Consider the following 25,057-nt stretch of genomic DNA (forward strand, 5'->3'; position numbering starts at 1 on the left):
GCTAGGTGAAAGGGATGCACACTCTTTCTTTTATTCAGGCAGACACTATATTCTTCTCTATGGCCATAGGTTGGCATATAGGTGATAATTAAAGCTGAGATAATTTATGCAAAGAAATTAATTAAGAAATGAGAGCAGTGAAGTTTGTTAGTATGGATGTATATGAGTAAGACATGCTAGGTGTAATGGATGCACACTCTTTCTTTTATTCAGGCAGACACTATATTCTGCTCTATGGCCATAGGTTAGCATATAGGTGATAATTAAAGCTGAGATAATTTATGCAAAGAAATTAATTAAGAAATGAGAGCAGTGAAGTTTGTTAGTATGGATGTATATGTGTAAGACATGCTAGGTGAAATGGATGCACACTCTTTCTTTGACTCCAGGAGACAATGCATTCTGGTCTATGGCCATAGGCTAGCATATAGGTGATAATTAAAGCTGAGATAATTTATGCAAAGAAATTAATTAAGAAATGAGACAAGTATAGTTTGTTAGTATGGATGTATATGTGTAAGACATGCTAGGTGTAATGGATGCACACTCTTTCTTTCATTCAGGCAGACACTATATTCTGCTGTATGGCCATAGGTTAGCATATATATGTTAATTAATTGGAGATAATTTATGCAAAGAAATTAATTAAGAAATGAGAGCAGTAAAGTTTGTTAGTATGGATGTATATGTGTTAGACATGCTAGGTGAAATGGATGCACACTCTTTCTTTCATTCCAGTAGGCAATGCATTGTGCTGTATAGCCATAGGTTGGCATATATTTATGTTAATTAATTGGAGATAATTTATGCAAAGAAATTAATTTAGAAATGAGAGCAGTAAAGTTTGTTAGTATGGATGTATATGTGTAAGACATGCTAGGTGAAATGGGTGCACACTCTTTCTTTCATTCCAGCAGACAATGCATTGTGCTGTATAGCCATAGGTTGGCATATATATGTTAATTAATTGGAGATAATTTATGCAAAGAAATTAATTAAGAAATGAGAGCAATAAAGTTTGTTAGTATGGATGTATATGTGTAAGACATGCTAGGTGAAATGGATGCACACTCTTTCTTTCATTCCAGTAGGCAATGCATTGTGCTGTATAGCCATAGGTTGGCATATATTTATGTTAATTAATTGGAGATAATTTATGCAAAGAAATTAATTTAGAAATGAGAGCAGTAAAGTTTGTTAGTATGGATGTATATGAGTAAGACATGCTAGGTGAAATGGATGTACACTTTTCTTCTATTCAGGCAGACACTATATTCTGCTCTATGGCCATAGGTTAGCATATAGGTGATAATTAAAGCTGAGATAATTTATGCAAAGAAATTAATAAGAAATGAGACAAGTGTAGTTTGTTAGTATGGATGTATATGAGTAAGACATGCTAGGTGAAATGGATGCACACTCTTTCTTCTATTCAGGCAGACACTATATTCTGCTCTATGGCCATAGGTTAGCATATAGGTGATAATTAAAGCTGAGATAATTTATGCAAAGAAATTAATTAAGAAATGAGAGCTGTGAAGTTTGTTAGTATGGATGTATATGAGTAAGACATGCTAGGTGAAATGGATGCACACTCTTTCTTTTATTCAGGCAGACACTATATTCTGCTCTATGGCCATAGGCGAGCATATAGGTGATAATTAAAGCTGAGATAATTTATGCAAAGAAATTAATTAAGAAATGAGAGCAGTGAAGTTTGTTAGTATGGATGTATATGTGTAAGACATGCTAGGTGAAATGGATGCACACTCTTTCTTTCATTCAGGCAGACACTATATTCTGCTCTATGGCCATAGGTTGGCATATATATGTTAATTAATTGGAGATAATTTATGCAAAGAAATTAATTAAGAAATGAGAGCAGTGAAGTTTGTTAGTATGGATGTATATGAGTAAGACATGCTAGGTGAAATGGATGCACACTCTTTCTTTTATTCAGGCAGACACTATATTCTGCTCTATGGCCATAGGTTAGCATATAGGTGATAATTAAAGCTGAGATAATTAATGCAAAGAAATTAATTAAGAAATGAGACAAGTGTAATTTGTTAGAATGGGTGTATATGTGTCAGACATGCTAGATGAAATGGATGCACACTCTTTCTTTTATTCAAGCAGACCATGCAGACATTATATTCTGCTGTATGGCCATAGGCTAGCATATAGGTAATAATTAAAGGAGAGATAATTTATGCAAAGAAATTAATTAAGAAATAAGACAAGTGTGGTTTGTTAATTTGGATGTATATGTGTAAGACATGCTAGGTGCAATGGGTGCACACTCTTTCTTTCATTGACGCAGACACTATATTCTTGTGGCCATTGGCTATAGGTGATAATTAAAACAGAGATAATTTATGCAAAGAAATTAATTAAGAAATGAGACAAGTGTAGTTTGTTAGAATGGGTGTATATGTGTAAGACATGCTAGATGAAATGGATGCACACTCTTTCTTTTATTCAAGCAGACAATGCATTGTGCTTTATAGCTATAGGCTAGCATATAGATGCTAATTAGAATGGAGATAATTTATGCAAAGAAATTAATTAAGAAATGAGAGAAGTGTGGTTTGTTAGTATGGATGTATATGTGTAAGAAATGCTAGGTGTAATGGGTGCACACTCTTTCTTTCATTCAAGCACTGAGACAATGCAGTGTGCTTTATAGCCATAGGCTAGCATATAGATGCTAATTAGAATGAAGATAATTTATGCAAAGAAATTAATTAAGAAATGAGACAAGTGTAGTTTGTTAGTATGGATGTATATGTGTAAGACATGCTAGGTGTAATGGGTGCACACTCTTTCTTTCATTCCAGCAGACAATGCATTGTGCTTTATAGCCATAGGCTAGCTGGGATACCAGGTGCTAATTAGAATGGAGATAATAGCGTTTATCGCGATTTCGGGTTTGTTACTAAAAATAGCTGCACGCGCGCGACTTTCGGACAAATATGCTGAAATTCGGACTAATTTCGTCGTTGTATGCGCGACTGTTATTGCAGCTTGTAGTCTCAGTCATCAATTCATACGAATAAGTGTGAAGCTAAATAGCCTTTCTAACACTCACAGGTTTTATTTTCGTCGTTATGCGGAAAATGCGGACAAATGTTTATTTATGCATATTAATGAGAGAGAACAGTGACGTCATTTGCGATCAACGCTATTTATGCAAAGAAATTAATTAGTAAATGATGTGTTTGTGTTGATACATGTATAAAGAACCTTGTATGTTAGAATGATGTCCACTTGACTTCAAAATATAGGAGGAAAGTGGCTTGCAAGTTTTGGCTGCTAGCTTCCACACCATAGTTTTGGCTGCTAGCCGAGTCGTCGCGTTGGAACGTATGATAAACTACACTTTCACAAACTACCACTGATCAACATAACGCCTGTGGGTCAAAAGCACAAAAGACGGTGATAGATCGATGCAAGACACGCTACAAGGCCATGTTTGGAGTATCATGACATCGTAATTACACTCCTATACCTCGCTAACATCCATGGAACACCTTACTGCATTGGCCACCGTCACCAGCTCCATTTCAAACCTTCCGCCATTTTCAATAATTTGGACGTGTCCGTGTGTTTGCGGTTTCTTCATCGTACGCGTAGGGAATGTTGGGATATACAATTTTTCAAAATGGCTCGTCAGGTGTTCACGAAAGATACCGAGTAACGAAGAAATTTTTCTCTCGTGGCCTTTCCAGGGGTCATCGAGTTGGGTTTGATGGATCCACTGTGAAACGATCATGTCCATTCGTGATAAAAGGTGAGAGAATGTTTAGTAAACCCAGCATGAGGGTACAAGAACTTAAGGTATATGCCTGCAACCACGGTCCGTGCTGCAACATGAACATAAACAAACGCTGGCGCGCCGGCGGCACTGTGCCAAGGGTTTCGCCAACTGACGACCCTGTACACAATGATTGCAAGCCGCGAAACCAAAAACGTGTCAACGCTTGCTTATAGATAAAGAGTTACCATGGGAAATAATCTTGCGTTGGTATGGTTATAACGTTGAATTAACGTTCTTTCGGTTAAAAAGCGCGCAGCATTCCACATCAACGTCTCTTGAGGATTTTAATCCATTGGACTCGGAAAGTCGACCTCTCCTGATGATAAAAAGTCAGAGAGACGTGTTCGGTAACGCTCTGTGAAATGTTACAAATACAACGGTTGGTTAGGTAGGATAATCGCAGATCTTAAAGCATTTTGACCATCATCTGTTACTGTGTATCTAGACGCCAAACTGTTGACTATCACACCAATAGACACACAACAGCAGACGATAATATTGTAGTATTGGTATTTCTGGCTTCGGTGTATAGTCCTGGTAAATCAACCATGAAGGTAAACGATAATTCAGTCGCGACAGTGTGCGCACAAATGAGAAACCTGATGCATGTTTAACCATTCACTTTGAATAATTTGTATTTTCAAATATCGATCGGCATACCCTGCAATAAAGTGGGTGTGGTAAGAACCATCAATTACAGTAAAATGCAATACCATACGACAGAAGAACAGTGTTTATATACATGTAAATGGAATTTGCAATGTGTTCTGTAATTCACTAACATTCACTTAGTCTCATTCTCTCTTCTTCGCCGCAGCGCCTTGAAAGTGGCCAACCTCAGTCAAGAAAACAAGAGGTTGGCCAAGGACATCGAGAAGATGGAAGTTGTGCTCGAAAGACACAGGCTGATGTTGGAGACAGAAGCCAAGTCTCTGAATAGCCAAATCAGGTACTTTATGCTTCACTTACATACCTGGTATATAACAGTAATTTTACTTTGCAGTAAGGAATTTGTCAAGGTTAAATTTTAAAACTTTTTTCTCCCAAAAATCATCACTTGTTTGTATGCTGGCCAGTTTGATGAGAAATTGTTTATTTAGAGTATAAACGGAAAGTAACAACAAGACATCTGGGTAGGTACCGATAACTTTTAAACACTGCCCACAAGAGCAAAACAGTACCTGTCCTGATAATTATTATATCTCATACTGTATGCTGCACTATGCTGTAGCATATACCTGACACCTCTGGTCTCAGCAAACCAAAAAATCAGAAATTGTTTCCGATTGACCATTGGCAGATAACCCTGAAATTTTGTGTGCTTTTTCATAAAATTGACTTGTATCAGACAGTCACTTATTTCATAGTCTAGTATTACTACCACTCCATTGGCCATTTTTGCTGTATATAAGGTCTAATTCTGCCACTGCAAACAAGATAATACCAAATGGGATGGTGAAAGGGTTCAGTGATCAACACGATGGTTGCGTAGTTACTTTTCATAGGAGTGAAGCGAAATTGCAATTTTTACATCTGTATCCACCTTTAAGAAATTGAATACAACTACCATAAGTTATCATATAAATTGCAGTGTTTATTAAGACAAATTTTTATGAATAATTTTCATCATGTAGCATTTGCAGCCTTATATTCATTTCAATAACTGTTGATGATCCTGTGAAATTAAACTGTCTCTTTGAAATAAGATTTCAGTTGGCCACTTAAATGTACAGTACAGTACAGCTGTTTTTAAATCACAATGTGTATTCCTGGCAACAAGCCAAGAAATGTAAACCAATCTGCATACCCGTATACAGCACTTCAATGTGAGGGCAGGTTTTTTATATATCAGCTTTATCTCTGAATGAATTGCTTGCCACAATTTTTGAAGGACAACAAAGAGTAAACATCGTGTCTAATTTCAATGTCAACAAGCTGTGATGTAAAAACCAGTTTTGAAGACTACTACTTAAAGATATTCCAAAATTCTGTGTATAAAATTTGTTTTACATAAAACTTGGAAAAATATACCAATACTTGCATTCAGAATTATCAGTGCCAGTAAATTTGGTTTCATGATATTGTCAGTCTGCGAAGTTACCTGAAGACATTTTATAAACTGGACATTTATTTTTATTTTATTTATTTTTTTATTTCGAGAGCCAGCTCATACACCAAAAAAACGTACAGGAAAAAAAAGGTGGGGGACACAAACTATAAAAAAAACTAAAAACTAACACACAATAGAAATGAAAAATATCAGACAGAGAAAACATTTGCCAAGGGCTATGTGTAAGGCTTCGGTTATTTGTAGTGACAGGGTTGGGTAAGGATGACATTGTCATAGAACTTGAACAAACTATGGAGAACACCTGTTCCCCCCAGTAGTCCTATTTGAATTAGAATGTGAGCATTTTGGAAGGTGTAGCAATGCCATATAGGCTTATCAGATCAAGTGATTGTAAATGAGACGCTCATCAACTACTGAATAAATACCTGTACATCCTAAATCATGATATGTTATCCTTGACACCTAGGAAGGAGGTTGGAGGGTCAAGATGGCAGGCTGGTGCCAAAGGTCAAATGAGTGGTTACAAGTCCATCAAAGGCCTTCACAAGGATGAGACAACAGTGTCCAAACCTCAGAGAGAAACAAAGAAAGGGGACAAGAAGCTTAAAAACCATGAGAACAGAGAAGTCCGTCCTTCAAGTCATTCCACAAGAACTTTAACAGATACCAAAGACATATCTCAACAGTCACATCCAGCTGCCAAGAAATATAACAGCAGCTCGGGTGATATCAGCAGCAAGGTCAATGTCACAATGGCTGCTCCAAAGAAAACATCATCAGACAGGCAGGCCGGGACTCTATCAGCCCATGGCAGAGCTATCACAGCAACCTCTGCCAGGCCACAACCAAGGCAGAATAGTAGTGGCTTCAGAGAAGTTGGTGGTGCCAGTGCCACAGACAGGACTGTCAGTAAATCGCATATGCCTGGAGAAGAGCAGGACTCTGTGATGCAGTACAGTGAACGGATCGCCATCATGAAGGGTAAGGTTCTCAGCAAGGCCAGCGCTAAGGTTAAACTCCTTGAAAAGCAGAAGAGAGCCAATTCCAGGTTGCCTTTCAGCAAAGAAGATGCCATGCCTGGAGCAAGCACCGGGAGAGACATGCAAGAAGATAATGTTGCCATGGATAAGTTTGTCGTGACAGAAGATGATGCAGCTCCGTCAACTAATGAGCCTGGATGTGAGAACATTGTGAAGCCTGAAGTGGTGACAAAAGAAATACTGAACAATGTCAGTGCCAATAATGAAATGATCAGTGTGACATTACCAGCAGTGGGTGATCTCATTGAAGATGATGAACGGGTAAGTTCATCTACAGACCGATCAGAAGAAGAGGAAGAAACCAAAGATGTTCCTACTGTAACCAACAGTAACAGTGGGATAAGTAACACACAGAGTGCGTATATAGAAAGTCATGAACACGTACCAATGGCCATTGGCAGACAATCTCCTGAGGAAAATGAGAAAGCTGCCGTTTCTGAACAAAAACTGAACAATTATGGCATCGCCCAGACAGAAGAGCCACCACCAAAGAAGGACCCCGTCCTTTACGACCCTGCGCTCAGCGTCTGGCTGTATGGTCTGAAACTGCTGGACACGGACAAATACATCCAGATATTTGTGGACAATGAAGTGACCATGGAAGGTGTGAAGCTGCTCACCGACAAACACCTGAAAGAGATGGGAATTACGGCGATGGGTCCACTGAGTAAATTATCGCATGGCATTAAAGTGTTAAGAGGAGAAGTGGAGGAGGACAGCCTCCCATCCAGCAGGGGGAGGGCAGATGGAGGAGCAGACAGCCCAAAGGATATTGATTCAGCATTAAAACCAGGTACATGTAGATCTGAAGTGACGGATGCATCAAGTTCAAGAAGAGACGATACTGCCGTGAAAAAGTCAAGCCAACCTTCTGAATTGCCAAGGAGAGCCAAGGTGGATAACTCATCGGAGATAAAGTTGTCAGGAAGGAGTGCAGCTGTGAAGAAAGGAGAGACGGGAAAGGATACCAGAAGAGTGAAGAGCGCCACCACAGGTAGAAGTAATAAGGAAGAATCAAAGAATGTGAAGTCAACCAGACCAGTGTCTGCAAATGTAGCTCAGAGATCTCTAGCATCTGGTAAGTCAATCTGGAACCATCCTCAAGTTGTTTACAGTGGTTTCCATTGAACTATTGGTAGAACGGGAACTAGGCATACATGTAACATCTAAATTGAGGAGTTACCAACACTGTCAGGTGTTAATATTGTCTAGCGATCACAAAGAAATCCATCGTTGTGAAAGTTGAAACATTGTCTGGAAGAAAGTCAGACGTAGTAGTCAAAACAACAACACCAGCTCTGCACAAACAACATATGCAAATGATGCATTCTGGACAGATGAGGGGTGTATCGATGTGTGTTGTTTTGACCTCACGTGACCTCATTCCATACAGTGTTTAAACTTTTGCAGAGTTGATTTCTGTGTTGTTGACTGATATTACTTCCTAAATGATAATTACACCTGACAGGGTTGACAACTCTTTGTTGCAGACATATTTTCAAAGCCAAAAAAGTACAAGTTATAGAATTTCACTTGCCAAAAGGACACCTGTCCATTGCAACCACAGTCAGTGCTCTATAAACTCCACTGCCTAAACTTTTGATGTACTGAACCGTATTAATGTTTGGATGGTGAAATTCCCTTTCCTTGGGCAACTCAAAATTCTTGTCAAAATGCCTGGTTTACAGCTTGTCATTGCAATCTATGTGACGTGTCTGATGTTTTTGTCAATAATTGAAGTTTACTTTGTAGTTCAAATGAAAATTTGTCCTTCCCAATATTATACACAACTTTTGGTTTTGATGTTGAAAGGCTAACACTTCATTTTTCAACGCCATTGAGAGAGAATAAAAATGTATTAATTTTGCTTTTCTCCTATAATAAAGAAATGTTATCTTATGGTACAGCTATTGTCCCTTTACTACAAAGCAAACTTCTTCTTTTCTATACCAAGGTGTTCAAGCAGCCAGTCACAGACTGAAGAAGAAGAAGGAACTTCAAGAAAAGGAGACCAAGAGACAAGAAAAACTCACAAAAATGAAGAAAGCCGAGAGAGACAAGATGGCGGCTCAGTTTCACATGAAGAAGAAGGTGACAGAGAGCTCCAGAAGAAAGAGTTCATCGTCTGATGTTGATGAAGGATCAGGACATAGCAGTGATGGAGTTGTAGAAGATCTCTTGATGGTTTATACCAAGGGTAAATAAATTTTTCGGGGCTGTGAGTGAGGATTTTTAGACATGATCCTTTGAATATGAACTTAAAGGGTTTTCCTGGGGACGATGATCAGGACTCCCTAGGTTACTAGGGTGTCCATTATGTTGCCTTGTATGTTGCCCTTTCCTTGTTACCGCATGTTTCAAAATTTTGAAGGATCTAAAGTGAGCACAACATTTGCCATTAATTTTTCTTGGGAGTCTGTGCGCATACATGAATTATAGGTGGCATTTTTTTAGGCCAACACACATCCAAGTAACATGTCACCATAGTCGTTTCAATTTGGATTTCTCGGTGAATATTAATATCAATACAAACCAAGAGAGCAAGAGAAATGGTACTGAGGTTCCTAAACCACCAACCTAGGTTCCCAAACCTTGGCAACAGCAGTGATGGGAGTGAACAAATGCAGTTGTCTGGGGTCACTGACCACCAGAATCCACCAGTAAATTTGCTGTCATTTCACTGGTCCTAAAAATGGTAAATACCAATGCAGACATATAATAAAGAATGTATGTGGGTCCAGCAAACTGGACGGCAGGATCACTAGACTTTTAGTAATACTGACTAGGAGACCAACTTATTCTGAAATAAATTTACCTAAACATATGTATTATATATTAATGCATTGATAAGTGTAGCATTGAATTTGTGTGTTTCCATCACATGATACATAATTCTGGGAGACAGAAGTAACTAAAAGAGTTTCTTGTTATATCAGCCTTGTAAAACCACAAACACTATCATTAGTTTTGGTGTCCCTCATATTTCTTTTTGCGAAATCAATAAAGCTGCGACATTTCATTATCTCCCTGCTCAGGTATACAGGGTACAAAACCCAAAGCCAACACCAGCACCAAACCAGAGAGCCCAAGCAAAACAAAAACCAGTGTTTATCCCCAGAGAGCCCCAAAGTCCGACCGATCGTCAGCAGTTCCTCTGTCTGAAGGAAGTGCAGCCTTGCTGGTGCAAGGGGATCAGCTGATTGAACCAACAACAAGGGAGAGCAGTCGGACCGGAAGGAGGACGGAATCACATCATTCCAGCAGGAGTACGGAATCGTCTCCTCTATCTAGTCAAGAAGACAGACTCAAAGAATTAGAAATTCAGGTAAAAATCCAGAGGGTCAAATTCTTAGATTTCTTACTGACTGTTCAACCCATACACAGCTGTATATTTGTTGAGGATCACTGACATATTCATCAGTAGCCACATGGTCAATATTGTATAATTTCAGCTTCCTTGTGACATGAGATTTTTATCAAATATTCCACATTATCTACCATGAAAATAAAATTGTCTCAACATGAGGTCCTTATGTACTGTATATAACTTTTCATGAAGTAAAATTCATTTTTTCATACAAAGTGACATTGTATAAAGTATATCCTTTCTTGAAAACTCATCCAATAATATTTTAATTGTTATTTCTGTGTCATATTACATGCATAACATGATACACGTATCTACAAAAAAGTACATATAATCACTCATATTCTCCGCCTTTCCATAAGGCTTAAGTCCAGTGATTGGCAAGGTCAACGTGCATGTGTAATAATCTGTCAATGATGTTTCAGAAAATACTCTGTGTCTGTCCTTGTCAGTTTATTTATCATCCAAGCAAAATTTTGATAGTACAGTGTACATGTCAAGGTGATTTTTGTGTGTGTTTTGTGCAAATGACAGGTACTTGGGTTGCAGCAGAAAGGGCCGGACAGTTCACAGGTCACCATCGAAATGATCGACAAACTTCAAAGACAACTCCAGAGCATACAGGGAGAGCTGGCCGGAAAGATGGCCCAGTCTGACCTGCAGGACGACCAGACCGGTGGCGAGTCCAAAAATGCCGTGGAGGTGGAGGCACCCAAAGCGGAAAAGTCCAAGACCAAGGGATCGTCGTCGTCGGTCACCAAGAGAGAGTTGATGAGGAAGGTGAGGAAACAGAATGAAGAACACAGAAAGCAAATCAGACACCTGGAAGCTGAGCTGACCAGACTGAAACACAAAGATCCAATGAGAAGCTGTGAAATACCAGAAGATGATATCAGGTTTTCTGAAGCAGGTAAGCTGACTGATATCAGATTGCACACGATGAAGTACACAGGCCCAACTTCGCACGCAGAAAAACTGTAGCCATCATATAATGTTTGTGATTTTTTGAAAGATTGTATGTATTTTTGTTCCATTTCCAATTGTAAAGAAATTGTCTAAATGAAAGTGAAATTATCGAAAACACAAATGAATGTTTGGTATTTGTACTTAATATGTTTAAGAAACAAAAGAAAATCAACCTGTCGAATTGAAATATTGTTTTAGAAGAAATATTCAGGTTGCGTTGCACATAACACATTGTATTTTGCTCAAAATTACTTTTTTTGCAAAGGTACATTCACAATTTACATTACTTTGTTAACCCAAGATTAAATATTGGTTGGGTTCACCTTTTAGCATGAATACCGTAAAATTCCCAATTGAGGCCGCACCTCTAATTGAAGCCGCACCCTGACTTTGAAACATTGTCTTGGCTCATTGTTTGCCCATTTGGGGTTTTTGAATTGTACCATAATAGAAGCCGCACCCTTCTCTGAGCCCATCATGAAACAATGCATGCTGAAATTCACACCAGCTGGCTTGCAATGCGTCATTGACTTGTGCTAATGATTGACAGGTGTCTTTCTTACAGAAAAAATACACAATAAAAAGTTCCTTTTTAACACTTCTACCATTGTGCATTTTGTCAATGATAGTAACAAAAGTACAAACAATGCCCCATGTATCGGTACGTTTGTGTGTATGTTTGAACACGGCCGAAGTTTTTGTCAGTGTGGTAAACACCGCCATAGTCAATACCTGATGCAACAATTTTGAAGCAATGGTGTTTGTGTACAAGTTAAAATAGTTGAGAGATTGAGATACCATGTTTCAAATACGTAGTTTTCATTCAATACCCTCGTACCCTTACCGATGCCTGACGTACAACACCACCACTGCATCATATTGCCATAATGAACTGCCATGCCTATACTGTACTGTGGCTGTTGAATGACCATGGTGGGTGCGTATAAGCTTGTACACGTTCTGTTTTTGATCATGAGAAAATAAAATTTGACTGCAAAATAGTTCACAAAAACATGGCAGTAAAGTTACCAAAGGTCATTCACTTGCCTTTATTGCACTATTCGAGTACGAGCCACCGGTTCGGCAACACAAGACGGCTGTAAATCAAGGGGACCCATCTGCAGTGGACGCTTAATTTATGCTAATTTTATGCACGATTTTTTTTCAACACCATTTGATCTTCTATTGCTTTCAAATCGACTTACACGTCCAAAGAAATTGATTGTACAATCTCTGAATACAGAAGTGACATTTTTGTGAAATTTCAGCGTCCAAAAACCCCTTGAAACCACTTGAAACAAAGACATCATGCCCGCTGCTGATCAACATGGCCGACCTTAGTGAGACTATTCTATTTAGAGGACGGGGGTGACCAGGGTCAGAGAATCAAGAAAGTGCTGGAAAAACGTGTCATTTTCCTTACGATGCTGTCAAGGGAACTCCAGTTTCCTATTGTTTTAACATCTTTTAATAGTTTCCTTATTATCTAAAAGGAATTTACCAAGTTTAACGACCAAATACACTCTCCTAACGTTTCTATATTGGAGTTACACTAGGTAGGGACTTTTTATGCGGGTAATTTATTCACGCAGAATTCATTGGTACTAATTTGCATAACAATAGCGATTGTCCCCTGCAATGCTTGGTGAGCATTGAGAAAAATATCGAAACACAGGAAATGTACGTAATTGAAGCCGCACCATGACTTCAGTGCGTGGTCCCAGGGGTCCCTCAAAAATGTTTCTAATACAAGCCGCGGCTTCAATTGGGAATTTTACGGTAGTAGTCATAAGTTTTGTGAGGAAGAAGTGTAAATATATGCAAATTTATGCAAATCACCCAGTTTCCTTGCTTCTGTTTACTACTGTTTCCAACATTTCAAAAAATTTACCTCCACTGACACTCTGGCTGGGTCAATTTTGTTAAATTTTCACATTATGTTCTGAAATACTATCTATCATGGACAATTTTGTCTAGCAATAACATTCTTACATTCGACTGAGGGTCATTTCAGTTTTGCTTCTCATGATTTTAATCACTTTTTTGAATGTCAATTTTCAACCCCTACTTTTTTAAAATCCATAGTATGAGGGGGTTTCATGTCATCTTTGATGAGAAATATTGCTTTGAAGAAAAGTATGTTGGTTAAGTGTAACACCACCTTAAATATAACACTGCATTGACATTTTGTACTCTTAATATTGCTGACTGACCTTTGACCTCTACTGCAGATTTAACTGGAGAGGGGGCCTTCTCTCAAGTATTCCGAGGATCTTACCATGGCTCTGAAGTAGCCATCAAGAGACTGAAGACACCACTGTCAGTACAGGACAAGAACTACTTTGCTGAAGAAGTGAGTCTGTTTGTCATGTCAAACACTTCATGACAGCCCCCTACTTTTGTTCACATGTAATTCTAAGTCTGATTTTTTTTACTTCACTGTGTTACCGTAGAGTAGTAGACCAGGTTGTAGCCAGAAGCAATAATGACAATTTTTCAGGTTTATGGTATCACAGACACTTGACCAACAAGGTAGTTACATAGCACCTGGCATGTACAGTGGAAGTTGCCCTTGTATCAGTACTGTTGCAAGTACATTATTTAAAGCAATTGTGTCAGTAACGCTTATCTACTGAAGTATGAAAAATGGAGCTATTTCATGTTTCACGATCGCAGTCAGTATCTTATAGTTTGGATTTCGCCTACTTAAAGTTTCAAATTATTATTCAGAACAGAGCAGTGTTTTCATGGCATGGAATCACTGTACAAGTCAATACTGCCATGTACCTATGGCTTTATCTTTATATAATATCATATACTGTTTTTAGCTCATATTTGGTTTTATATATAAATACCAAAAAGAGCTTATATGATGAGTCTGAGTGGCGTCTGTATGTCTGTATATTTGTGGGTATGTGCGGATGTATGTCCGTCACACACAAAGGCTCCCATACTGCCAAAGCTACCGTCTCAGTATTTGGTGTACAGGTAGATGTAGGGGTTGAGATGTGAATTTGTTCAAATGAACACATCAGTGTCAAAAATGTGCAAATGAGGTAAGAAAAAGGGAAATACTGCAAGTGTGCAGGAGTGGTGGCAGTGAACTGAATCAGCCCACACATCTGAATAAGAGGATTTTGACCTTTAACCTATTTGTATGCAGGGTACCTATTATGTTTGGGAGTGGTAGCAGTAACTGAAACAGCTAATTGTTCATTTCCTGTCATTGTTTATGAACTGTGACATACTAACAGATCTGCTGAAACCATATGGATGTCTATTTTTGTACATCCATGGTAGAAAGATTCTCTGCTATGCATGTTGCTAAAGTTGACCTTCAGTATCTAAAGTTTCAGACCTTATTTACTTTTGTCATTCTTAATTTTCTGGTTTAAATATTTCTTGTTGTTTTTCTGGTTGTACTGTGCAGAAATTGTCATAACATCAACGTATAATTTTCCTGCACTGAACAGATAGAAATAACACTTATTGTTGATCTTTGGTATGTACCAATTCTGATCAAATTTGAGCGACACCGTATAATTGCGGTATTTTTAATAAATAAAATTTACAAATTTATTAATTTCCACACCAGTAGACCATTAAAACTGTTGCAGAAATAACCAACACATGTTGTTTTGGTCTGGCCTCCACAAGGTGTTCTGAATTAAAGAGTCACAAAATTAACCAGTCTGTCTCCTTACTCTATGGTAGGTGAATTTAATGAGAGAGCTACGGCACCCCAGGGTGGTGTTACTTCTCGGTGTGTGTACAACCAGTCACTTACCTCTGATGGTGCTGGAGTATATGTCAAATGGATCTCTGTATTCATGGCTGCATGATCCAAACAGGTAAGGCAGTTGTTATCAGTACTTGGTGTAAATAATACCAAAAAATATACCACAAACAATTCCTGTAAATTTTTTGAACAGTTTTGAACTTGTGGTACTCCAACTCAACCATACTGTAATTTTCAGATATTCAAAAGGTAAAACTGAAACCATTCTTAGGGCTCGAAATACTTTTTTCAACCACCTGTCCACTGGACAAGTCAAAATAAAAAGTACCTGTCCCAGTGAGAAAAGTACCTGTCCAAAATGGCATAATTTATTCTAAGAAACTATACTAGTTTCAATTCAATTCAACAAACTCATGCCTGTATCATATGCAAACTGGCGTAACAGCGGTGTCAAGATAGCTCTGAGAATCTCCCAATCTAAGAGATTTGAGACATGACCTTAGATAAATCAATATGGCTGCCTCCTGTAAACAGTGATTAGATATTATCGAATTTTCTTTTACTTTTTTTCTCTCAGGTAAATATCCAAATAATGATTTTCAAAATTGTAAAAGGTATATACTGTAACAGCGTTTCCGTTAACGCAAAATCCTGCGTATTTTACGCAAAATAGTCTGAAATACGCAAAAAAAATCATGACTGCGTAAACTAATTAATACGCCTTGAGAAATGCCGCCCCATGACACGGACGTACTTGGCTCACACTACATTGCCTCAACTTAAAAACTATCGCCCCTTACTGATATATTTTCGTTTTCAATGTGTTTACGTCAACCGTCCCCTTTGTCAATGTAACATGTTTAGGATATGAATTAAAACCTTTACTTGTGAAATAGCCTTCCAATGTAATGGAACATCCTATAAATGCCCTAGGGCACATTATATAAATGCCCTAGGGCACAGCAGATTTTGTATTGCAGCTGGTTTCCGCTGTGTTACCAAATTTGAATATTAAAACGTACCAGATGTCTACAGAATATGACATGTTCACTTTTGATTGGACAGTACTTTACTACGGCGCTGTCATTCGTTTCTGGAATTTGGTGACCAAGGCTTTACGAGTAAATAAAACACCCTGAATTGAGCACTCTGATTGGTCAATCAACAGTAGATAGTTTTTAAAAATACAGTTAATCATGGTCATTAGGTCGCATGTTATTTGGAAAGTGTTTACGGGTGACGATTTACACTCTGTAGGGTTGCATCTTGAGAGGTCCCGCTGGACTTTGATCGGTATCTGATTTTGTTGGCCCTTTGAAAACACTAATTTCATTGTCAGAAAGTATTTTCTTTGAAACTTTGAACATGAAGTCATTAGGCTGCTCAACGATCATATACGAGACATGCATCACGGCATTGCAAGCGTTCAGCTACTATACCTTGAAGCCCCCCAGGTTATTGTTTTTTGTTAATAGAGCATGCGCATTAAAGGAAACCCCCCAAGTTCGACAGAAAAGACTGCCCAACTCACTTCAGATACCGATTCCCACCGACACCGTACGAGTTGTTGATACATTTTACGCAAATAAGAACCAAGTTGCGTAAAATCGTACGCAAGTTTTGAAATTGTAACGGAAACGCTGTTATATAAATTTAAACTTATGAATATTTGCTGTAGTCAATAGGTTGAAATACTGGTTGCAGGCTGAAAAAACCTACCTGTCCACTTGGACAAGTACTTTTCAAAACTACTTGTCCCAGGCCAAATTTCACTTGTCCGGGACAGGCAGACAGGTAATATTTCGAGCCCTGATTATACCAAACTAGAGTGGCTGTAGTATACAAAATTTTGTTTTTAAATTTTACTTGCAGACCACCTCTGGACCACATCTCATATTTCCAACTAGCCAGGGATACCTCCCTGGGAATGAACTACCTACATAGACACAAACCAGCTGTTCTTCACATGGACTTGAAATCCATGAATGTTCTAATCGGTTCCCATGGTAGGGCTAAAATAGGTGACTTTGGATTTTCCAAGCTCAGGTGAGACTACATCTTGTCTATTAGAAGGGACTTTCAAGTGCTTGAGTAATACTGGCTCTCCTTATTACAGAGGTTTTGTGTGTACATTCTATTTCTCTGTACAAATGCTTACCTTTGAAACTTAGACAAGAATGTATACTGTTTTAAGAGCAATATAGTTTGATGATATCATTGATAGAAGTATTTGTGAAATACTTATGTTTTTCTGGTAGCAAGAACAACATACTCAGTGCTGTGTACTTTATTTGGACAGAGAATGCCGATGGTACATTATACTACGTACAGAAATTATCTTTCTGTGTCTTATATTACTCTTTTGTTACTCCTTTTAATTCACTAATTGAAAAACCATGTATGTAGACTCCCTTTTCCTACTTCACAGACTTTCAGTCTACCTAACAGAGATTTAGAAATGTTAAATAAATTTACATCTTTTTTCTGTTTTTATTGTTCATCTCAGACATGATGCCGATTTGGCAGCGTCTCAGTCTGGAGTCAGTATGAGAGGAACCCCTGCATGGATGGCCCCAGAGTTACTGGATCCAACCATTGGAGATGTCACAACAAAGGTGAGATTATATGCAAATGAAAATGCAGTGCCAGTATACCATGTGAGTGGTTACAGCAGTACAAAGCAATGTTGTCCATTACTCCAATGTATTTTGACATAAATGCCTACTCGTGGTAGTATAATTAAGACTGAAAGGGGACAAAACAACCTGTTTAAATAGCGCTGATCACAAATGATGCCATTTTGCTTTCATTAATTTGCAAAAATTAATATTTGTCCACATTTTCTGAAAGTACTTCGAAAATAAAACCTGTTCGTGTTACAATCGATACTAAAAGTCACATTAATTCATGGTTCAAACTATAAACTGCAACAACAGCCACACATGCAACAATAAAATTTGTTTGAATTTCAAGGAGTAGTGGCTAGTGGTAGTAGTGCCGTGCGCATGCAGCGATATTTATTAACAGACCTGAAATCATGATTAGCACTATTCAATTCCCGCATTATTGACTAGTCTTTATTTTGCTGGTAAGAGGTAAATGAGATACCACAGTGTACTTTTCCCTTATGGCACTTTCCCACATTTGCAAACTCATAATTAAACTTCTGAGAATGTTTTCTTGTGTGTGAAAGGTACTTACTAAATATCTTATATTCAACAGACAAACGCATTCTAGCCAGTCTCTGACAGAGTTTATGGACTTGAGATAACAGATGCTATCCATTATCTGTTTTGTAGGTTGATGTATACAGCTTTGGAATGATACTGTGGGAAATGTTCACCAGAAGACACCCTTATAAAGGGTTATCAGTGTTTCAGGTAATTATGCTCTCCTTCACATAGCTTGCTGTCTCATTACCTAAATTTCACCAAAGTCCCATTATTCTTGACCACATGGGAAGCCAGGACATCATAGTGTAAAAGCTATTGAATGCAACCAATATCTTGCTTACTGAAATTATGAATTTTGATATGTGCCAGTTGAGGAATGTATACATTTATTATTTTGTTTATCTGTATGACAGAAGTTTACCTGAATTTAAATGTCACATGTATTACTAGTCTGAAACAAGGAGGGACCGTGCCTGAAACTACAGGCCGGATTTGGTTTAAACTTGTTATGCAGATTCCTTAAGGTGACTTTAGTTAGCTTTGTTCAGATTGTGGTGAAATTTCATATTTGTATTCTTTGGACAATTTTTCCTGTTTTGGTCAAAAAATCTCTGAAATGGCCTGTCCAGCTGCTTTGAAACATTGTATGTGTGAACAAGGTTTGACCTTGGTCAAGTTTTCATATTAGTGAAAGTTTCATATTTGTGTTTTTCAAGCAACTTTTTCCATTTATTGGTCAAAAAATCTTCTTCTCTGAAACTGCGTCTCAAATTTCTTTCAATCGAAACTTGGTATGCATATTCATTGGGGTGACTTGAGGTGAGTTTGTTCAAATGTGCTGAAATTTTGATGTTTGTATTTTTGGGGCAATTTTTCAAATTTTCAAAATATATTCAAATGCACATGACATTATGAATGATACAAGCTAATGCCCATTGAAGCTATTAAATATCATACCAGGTACATACACTCACTCTGGCTTGCCGCATCTAATCAAATGTGAGCAAAGTGTCATTGACGCTGTTTTTGTCTCTCATCTCAACAGATTATTGAGAGAGTTCGTCAAAACAAACGTCCAGAAATCCCTGACACCTGTCCAGCAGCGCTATCTAAACTCATCAATTTATGTTGGGAGCAGAAACCAAACAGAAGACCTTCATTCAAGGTACATGTAGCCGTCCATTTCCCAGTCACCTACTTTGTGATTGGCTGTTTGTGTCTGTCATGAAATGAGTTGTGTGTGTCAGTGGTTATTTGGTTGTCATTACAAGGTCTCGTTAAATACTAAGTTGATATGACACCATCCCTTGAAAGAAAGTTTTCTATTGATGATGCTATGTCTTTTAAAGTTTGTGAGTAAGTTTTTTTCAAACTTGAATTGTCTTAGAGACCATTTTCAGTGTTTTTGCTAAGGTTCTGGAACATTGGTAAATGACTTGGGAACCACGTCAACGTTCTGCCGTCCCAAAATCTGATTGTGTAGATATACCAAGGGGAACCCAGTAAAATGACTGGGAACCCCGTAACATTTACTGGGGTACCTGCCTTAACAAAAACACTGATTTCCATCCAAACTACTTCAAGTTATGATATGTTTGGATGTACATGTGTTCAACCATTTCATTCACCACCATGGTTTGAACCAATCGCGTTGTTTTCTATGGTATTAAAAGTAGGACCTCTAGAGAGGGAAATGAGGGTGAAAGCATGATACATTGCCGTCATGGACTTTCTTGATCCCAAGAGATACTGTCTACTATTCGTATACATGTATTAGCCAAATGAAAAAGTTTTAATGTTGGCTACAGACTACAAATTATTCCCTTTCTTGAAAAGATAGTTATTATAAACATCCTATTGTGTGCTTAACTTTTCCACAGGATATACTAATATCTCTTGAGGGGCTATCCTTCCCTCCGGAATGGAGGGACTTATTTGCCGCAGCAGGTATTCCCAGGGAAGCCATGGATGATGCCCACTCAGCCCGCAGCATCATCGACCTCGTCAACAAGTCTGTGGAAATGTCCGAGAGTGAGCTGGCTGCTGGTGTGGGTATAGTGCCTCCCTTGGAGCTTGGACTTAGCCGGGATAATATCAAATCTGGTGAGCTCATGGCCAAGGGCTCTGAAGCAGCTGACATTGATGTGGACAGCGTTTCATCCGATGACGACTGGGTCGCAAAGACCCCCGTCAAAGAGAGCATTGATGATTTTGTGCTGAAAATACCACAGAATGTTCTAGATGCCATGAACGAGTCCCGTGACGATGATGATTTGCATGCACAGACTGAAGATGTGGATGGCCATGTGAACATCCAACAGAACATCAGCGAGAAATCTGATTCAAAGGATGGAAGTCACACAAGTTCAAGGTCAAACAGGAGCAGCAGAAGTTCAGGTAGATCTGACAAAAGTGAGCAAGGTATGGGCTTATCACCAGTCCATGGGAAGAGCCCGGGCAGATCTGTGAAGTTTGCTGACCAGAAGGCAGACTCATCTTCTGCTGAGAAGTCACAGAGATCATCAACAGCTTGGGAAGAAGGTCAAGTTAAAGTGAAGGGCGGCTCGATTCCCCCACCACCTCCTGTCCCTGACCTGTCCCAATCCCTGGCCATCACTCAGGGTGCCAGGCGAAAGACAGCCAGCTCCATCAAGACCACCCAACCCATGAGGAGAACCGTAGCAACAGTTGTAACGCCGGCAGCGGGTCACGTGACCATTCCTGTGTCTGAACTACTGAAGCAGAAGGCCAAGCTGAGACCAGCCACTGATCCACATCCCAGTCAGCTGGCAGATCTGACAAGGATCAGCCAGGATAAGTTTACCAGCATTGCAGAAATACTTAAAAAGGTAAATACACTAATTTCAATACAGAGGAAGGTGATACAATTGACTTCAGAGGGCATACATATATGGTAAACCAAAGTGAGTCATCAAACATTCAAAACGTTGGACTCAGGCAAAAACAATCCACAGATTCATTAAGTTTTACCGGTAAAATCAGCATGACTTGACCGGCACAGATAATGTAGGTTATGGGTTTTTTAATAGCATATACATACAATAAAACACTCTTACATAGTTTGTCATCATATGTGTACATCACCCTACATTTTGTGAAACCACCTGCTAGTTCTAAATTATAGCTGCTGACTGAGAATACCTTAAAATTCGAATTCAACAGTTTGGGACATGCATGATAATTGGTTAGCTCAATCCTCAGTATCTTAGTTACAAGCTTGTCCGACAGTACTTTCCACAGGGACAGCACATCAAAAGAAAACAAACTTTTCTGGGATTATTTTAACTTTTAATAGGGCTTAGTGAGAACTCTCTATTGACCTATTCTTCAATCTTGTAGAGTTTTTCACTGTTTTCTGTAGCATGGCGTGGAGGCACTCTTGATACCAAGGTAGTTTTTCTTTTTCTCTTCACAGGCTGTCGGTGAAAGAAGAACTGCAATGAGAGAGGATGCCGCCAGCATTGAACATTCATACCCCAGTGGGGCATGGTCTCTAGAAGAGGGGATGTAGCTCGGTCTGTTCGATGAATTAATGATATCAAACTGCTCCAACTGTCAAATGAGTATATGGTGCATTGACTGAACCAGTAGAAAAAGAGACGAATTCACCCAATTTTAGGTAACTTTTCTTTTGTTGACTGACAGACAAAAGGCACATCTTGCAAAATCCAGATCGCATCAGAATCGCTGTACTTAAGTGTAGTATACATCATCCCACTAGCTGTCAGCTGAAATGATTGATGCTTCTATTCAAATTTTTATTTCTGTAACTTATCATGAGACATTGTAACTTTTTCCTCCTCGTAGAGTTTATTCTATTTTAAATTATCAAAGGAATTCTTGACAGGAAGGAATGTGCTCCTGGAAGGTCAATGAATTTTAAGTTACTTTTGAGTGTAAGGACCCAGGCTTTAGAAATTGAAACTAAAAATGCGCATTTATTTAACAAATTGTTGTTGGCATACTGAATGGTTGTGTATTTACATGATACGGTTTCATCCATACCATAACGGTAGTCTTCTAGAATTTAGACTTGGCTTATTTTGACCAGAACTTGACTCTTTTGGTTGTGTTACATCACCAATGATGTCACAGCATAAAACAGCATTTCTTCGCATCATGAAACCAAAGATGTCTTGATGGGAAGATTCTGCCAGTGTCACCATTGTTCATGTTGTTTGTGTAGTGTTTAACACCACTGTGTATGTCTGTGTATTCACAACATGACAGGAATTCCAAGTGAGACTAGAATATCTGTCCCTCAAGGACACTCATTCAGAGAATCTTCTTATCCAGGCTGTGAGTGACCTTTTGAACCTGATGACTTTTGACCCTTGAACTACATATTGGCAGGTCATCACAGTGCTCCTAAACCCATACAATTTTCAGTTGTATGGGCAATCTTTTTGAAGCCCCACCATAGACTAAATTTGTGAACTTTCTCTCTTTAAGAAATCCCTGTAACTCATTATACCCAGTATTTTCAGTATTTTTGTATAGAGTAAATAAATTGAAAATATATTGATAAATTCAAAACACCGTAGGATAATAACAAGTTGCTTTTGAACCGAACGGTGTGAACAATGTGCAGCCACCATAATCTGTTGAGATCTCCATGAATATCGAATGTGTCTTTTTGTATGAGTTTATGCATGGCCCAGGGACCATGGTTACTCGTAAATTTTATTTTTGAAATCTTCAAAAATATAGCCTGTTTGGTTGTAAAGATGTACAGAAATTGACTGAAAGTCTTAATTATTGAATATGGTTTTGCAACACAATGACCCACACATGAAATTTTTAGTTTTTCAAACTGAATGACAGGACAGCTGTTTTTGATCAACACGATGTTGATGTGTGTGTAAGATATAAATACATACTTAAAATACAGCAGAGGGAACAAGTTTTACATATTTGATAAGCATCATTCAGATCCTCTGTTTGTACATAATTACCTTGTCTGATTCTGCACTATTGATGACTTTTGAAATCACATAATCTGTACTGCTAAAATTAATTATTCACAAATAATGATTTCAGTAGTAACACAGCAAAATCACTTTTTCATACATATGCTGATTCAATTTAAATTAATTCATGTAATTTTGGCTTGATTTGAAATTTCTCTGTACATTTTTGTTTTATTTATATCATGTTGAAAATGTAAATAGAATATTTAAATTATTTTTGTTGAAAGTCCAAAGATGTAAGTTTCTCAATTTTTTTTATTGATTCTTCCCCAGACATGTTCAATAAAATAGTACATGCAATGTCCGCTGGTTTGTAGTTTGTTTTTTGTCAACGAATGTTTGATCTGCGGTTGAATGTGGTTAATGTAAATTCGAAAATACCGCCAGTCCTATGTCAGGCATGTAGCCATTTGCATTATGGGATACGCTTGACTTCCTGTTTTGTAAGCAGTGCGGACCGAAGATGTCTGCCGCTAAAAAGGAATCCTAGCTTCTGACAACATACTCGACTCGATTGCGTATGTGTAAGTGAGCTTAGGTATTCACCCGCAAGATTGATTGCCTGTCGCAAAATTCGTTTCGGACAAAGATAGCAATTCTGTTTTTGCCAATACTGCAAGCGTAACAGAGGTCCATCAACATCAGACGCGACGCAATGTAAAATGACGAGTGTGCTTTGGTGTGACGTAATGGCCTCCGCTGTAGTATTTTAGTCGAGTTTGTTTATGTTTTGACTCAGCGGGCATGTGAGCGTGAGAGCGACTGATGACAGGTAAGTACCGTTCTACCGGATTTATCTGTTGTTGTGATCATGGTGCCGAATATTTTCTCAAGTTGATGCACCATTGCGACTTTGTATGGCATCACAGGCAGGCCGCGGCATGCGTCGCGCTAGTATGGCTTCTCTCCTATGTCCCGTTGCGATTTCTGCAGTGCTGGCTGCTGCACTTACTAAGACAATAGGTTTGCCCAGGGTGTATGAAATTTAATTATGATTTCAAATTGAGATGCAAGACCCCTTTCGTGTCTTCAGGGCTACCATGAGGAGGAGGAGTTCACTGGTACTTGTAATCAAGCCAACCCGGGCGCGTTTTGTTTACCAAGGTCATTCACAGGTTTGTTATTGTCAACATAGGCACGTGTTAATGTTTGCCGTACAGTAGGCCACCGTCCTGGTCATTGACCTGCCCGCAGTACACTGTGTAATACTCTGTGTCAACAGCAATACCTCAATGAAACTTGAATCTCAAGGTGAATAGTGTGTCCTTCAACATAAAAGTATAGATTCAAACCTAACTACAGGCTATGGCAGGCTGCAGGTCTTAAGGTACCGTGTTGTTAGAGTTCGGTGTTATAACATACACACACACCCCTCTGAATATTAATTGATAATTAAATTATTGCACACAAAAGCTATACAGTTTAATCGGTGCAAGCATGGATGGTCTGTGGTACGCCATGGTGCAAGTATTTATCCCTTGTCTGATCATAACCCAGTAGGCATTCTAGAGTTATTACTTCCACGTTAGTCTTTATCTTCAACAGACTGATCCTTCACAAAAATTTCAATAATTCACCAAACTAATATTAGTCACAAATACATATACAACACTGAATATGAACCAACTTGATCTCTTCGGTAAAACTTTTGAGTGCAACCGTGAAAGTGAAAGTTAAGATTTGATCTCCTTTTATTGTGCAGGCGTATCTATCGACACAAGCGCTCATGGTCGAACAAGCGCTGACCCAACTGACAATGAGGTGTAAAAATCGAGGTAATGTTCAGGCAAACAAAAGTCTGCACTTCTCAACCACAACTTGTGCATTATTTTGAAGTTCCAGCATTGTTCTTACTACTTGCAAAAGGATAAACACTTTCCGACATACGCA

General features: G+C 38.5%; 2 protein-coding genes across 4 annotated transcripts in view; one reads left to right on the plus strand and one right to left on the minus strand.

Annotated features, from left to right (window-relative positions):
- LOC139131417 (uncharacterized) overlaps positions 1 to 3,682 on the minus strand; it is a 17,591-nt gene extending 13,909 nt beyond the window's left edge. The window contains exon 1 of the mRNA XM_070697448.1: positions 3,512 to 3,682. The gene's annotated coding sequence lies outside the window, so the exon portion shown is untranslated. The remainder of the gene's footprint in view (positions 1 to 3,511) is intronic.
- LOC139131416 (uncharacterized) lies at positions 3,635 to 23,420 on the plus strand. 3 transcript variants are annotated; one of them, XM_070697445.1, is made up of 14 exons: positions 3,635 to 3,793; positions 4,638 to 4,769; positions 6,358 to 8,009; positions 8,886 to 9,128; positions 9,967 to 10,256; positions 10,833 to 11,208; positions 13,496 to 13,617; positions 14,979 to 15,115; positions 16,876 to 17,049; positions 17,510 to 17,618; positions 18,303 to 18,383; positions 19,222 to 19,341; positions 20,057 to 21,025; positions 21,613 to 23,419. In XM_070697445.1, exons 1-14 carry the CDS (start codon positions 3,774 to 3,776, stop codon positions 21,706 to 21,708), a joined length of 4,521 nt encoding a protein of 1,506 aa, XP_070553546.1. In that variant the 5' UTR covers positions 3,635 to 3,773; the 3' UTR covers positions 21,709 to 23,419. The 3 variants fall into 3 exon arrangements, with proteins under 3 accessions (XP_070553546.1, XP_070553545.1, XP_070553547.1); XM_070697444.1 differs by lacking the exon at positions 3,635 to 3,793 and adding an exon at positions 4,009 to 4,208 and having other exon boundaries at positions 21,613 to 23,420; XM_070697446.1 differs by lacking the exon at positions 3,635 to 3,793 and adding an exon at positions 4,353 to 4,374.
- The last annotated feature ends 1,637 nt before the right edge of the window (positions 23,421 to 25,057 follow it).

The sequence above is a fragment of the Ptychodera flava genome, chromosome 4, assembly GCF_041260155.1.
Source record: "Ptychodera flava strain L36383 chromosome 4, AS_Pfla_20210202, whole genome shotgun sequence".
In the NCBI taxonomy this organism is placed as follows: domain Eukaryota; kingdom Metazoa; phylum Hemichordata; class Enteropneusta; family Ptychoderidae; genus Ptychodera; species Ptychodera flava.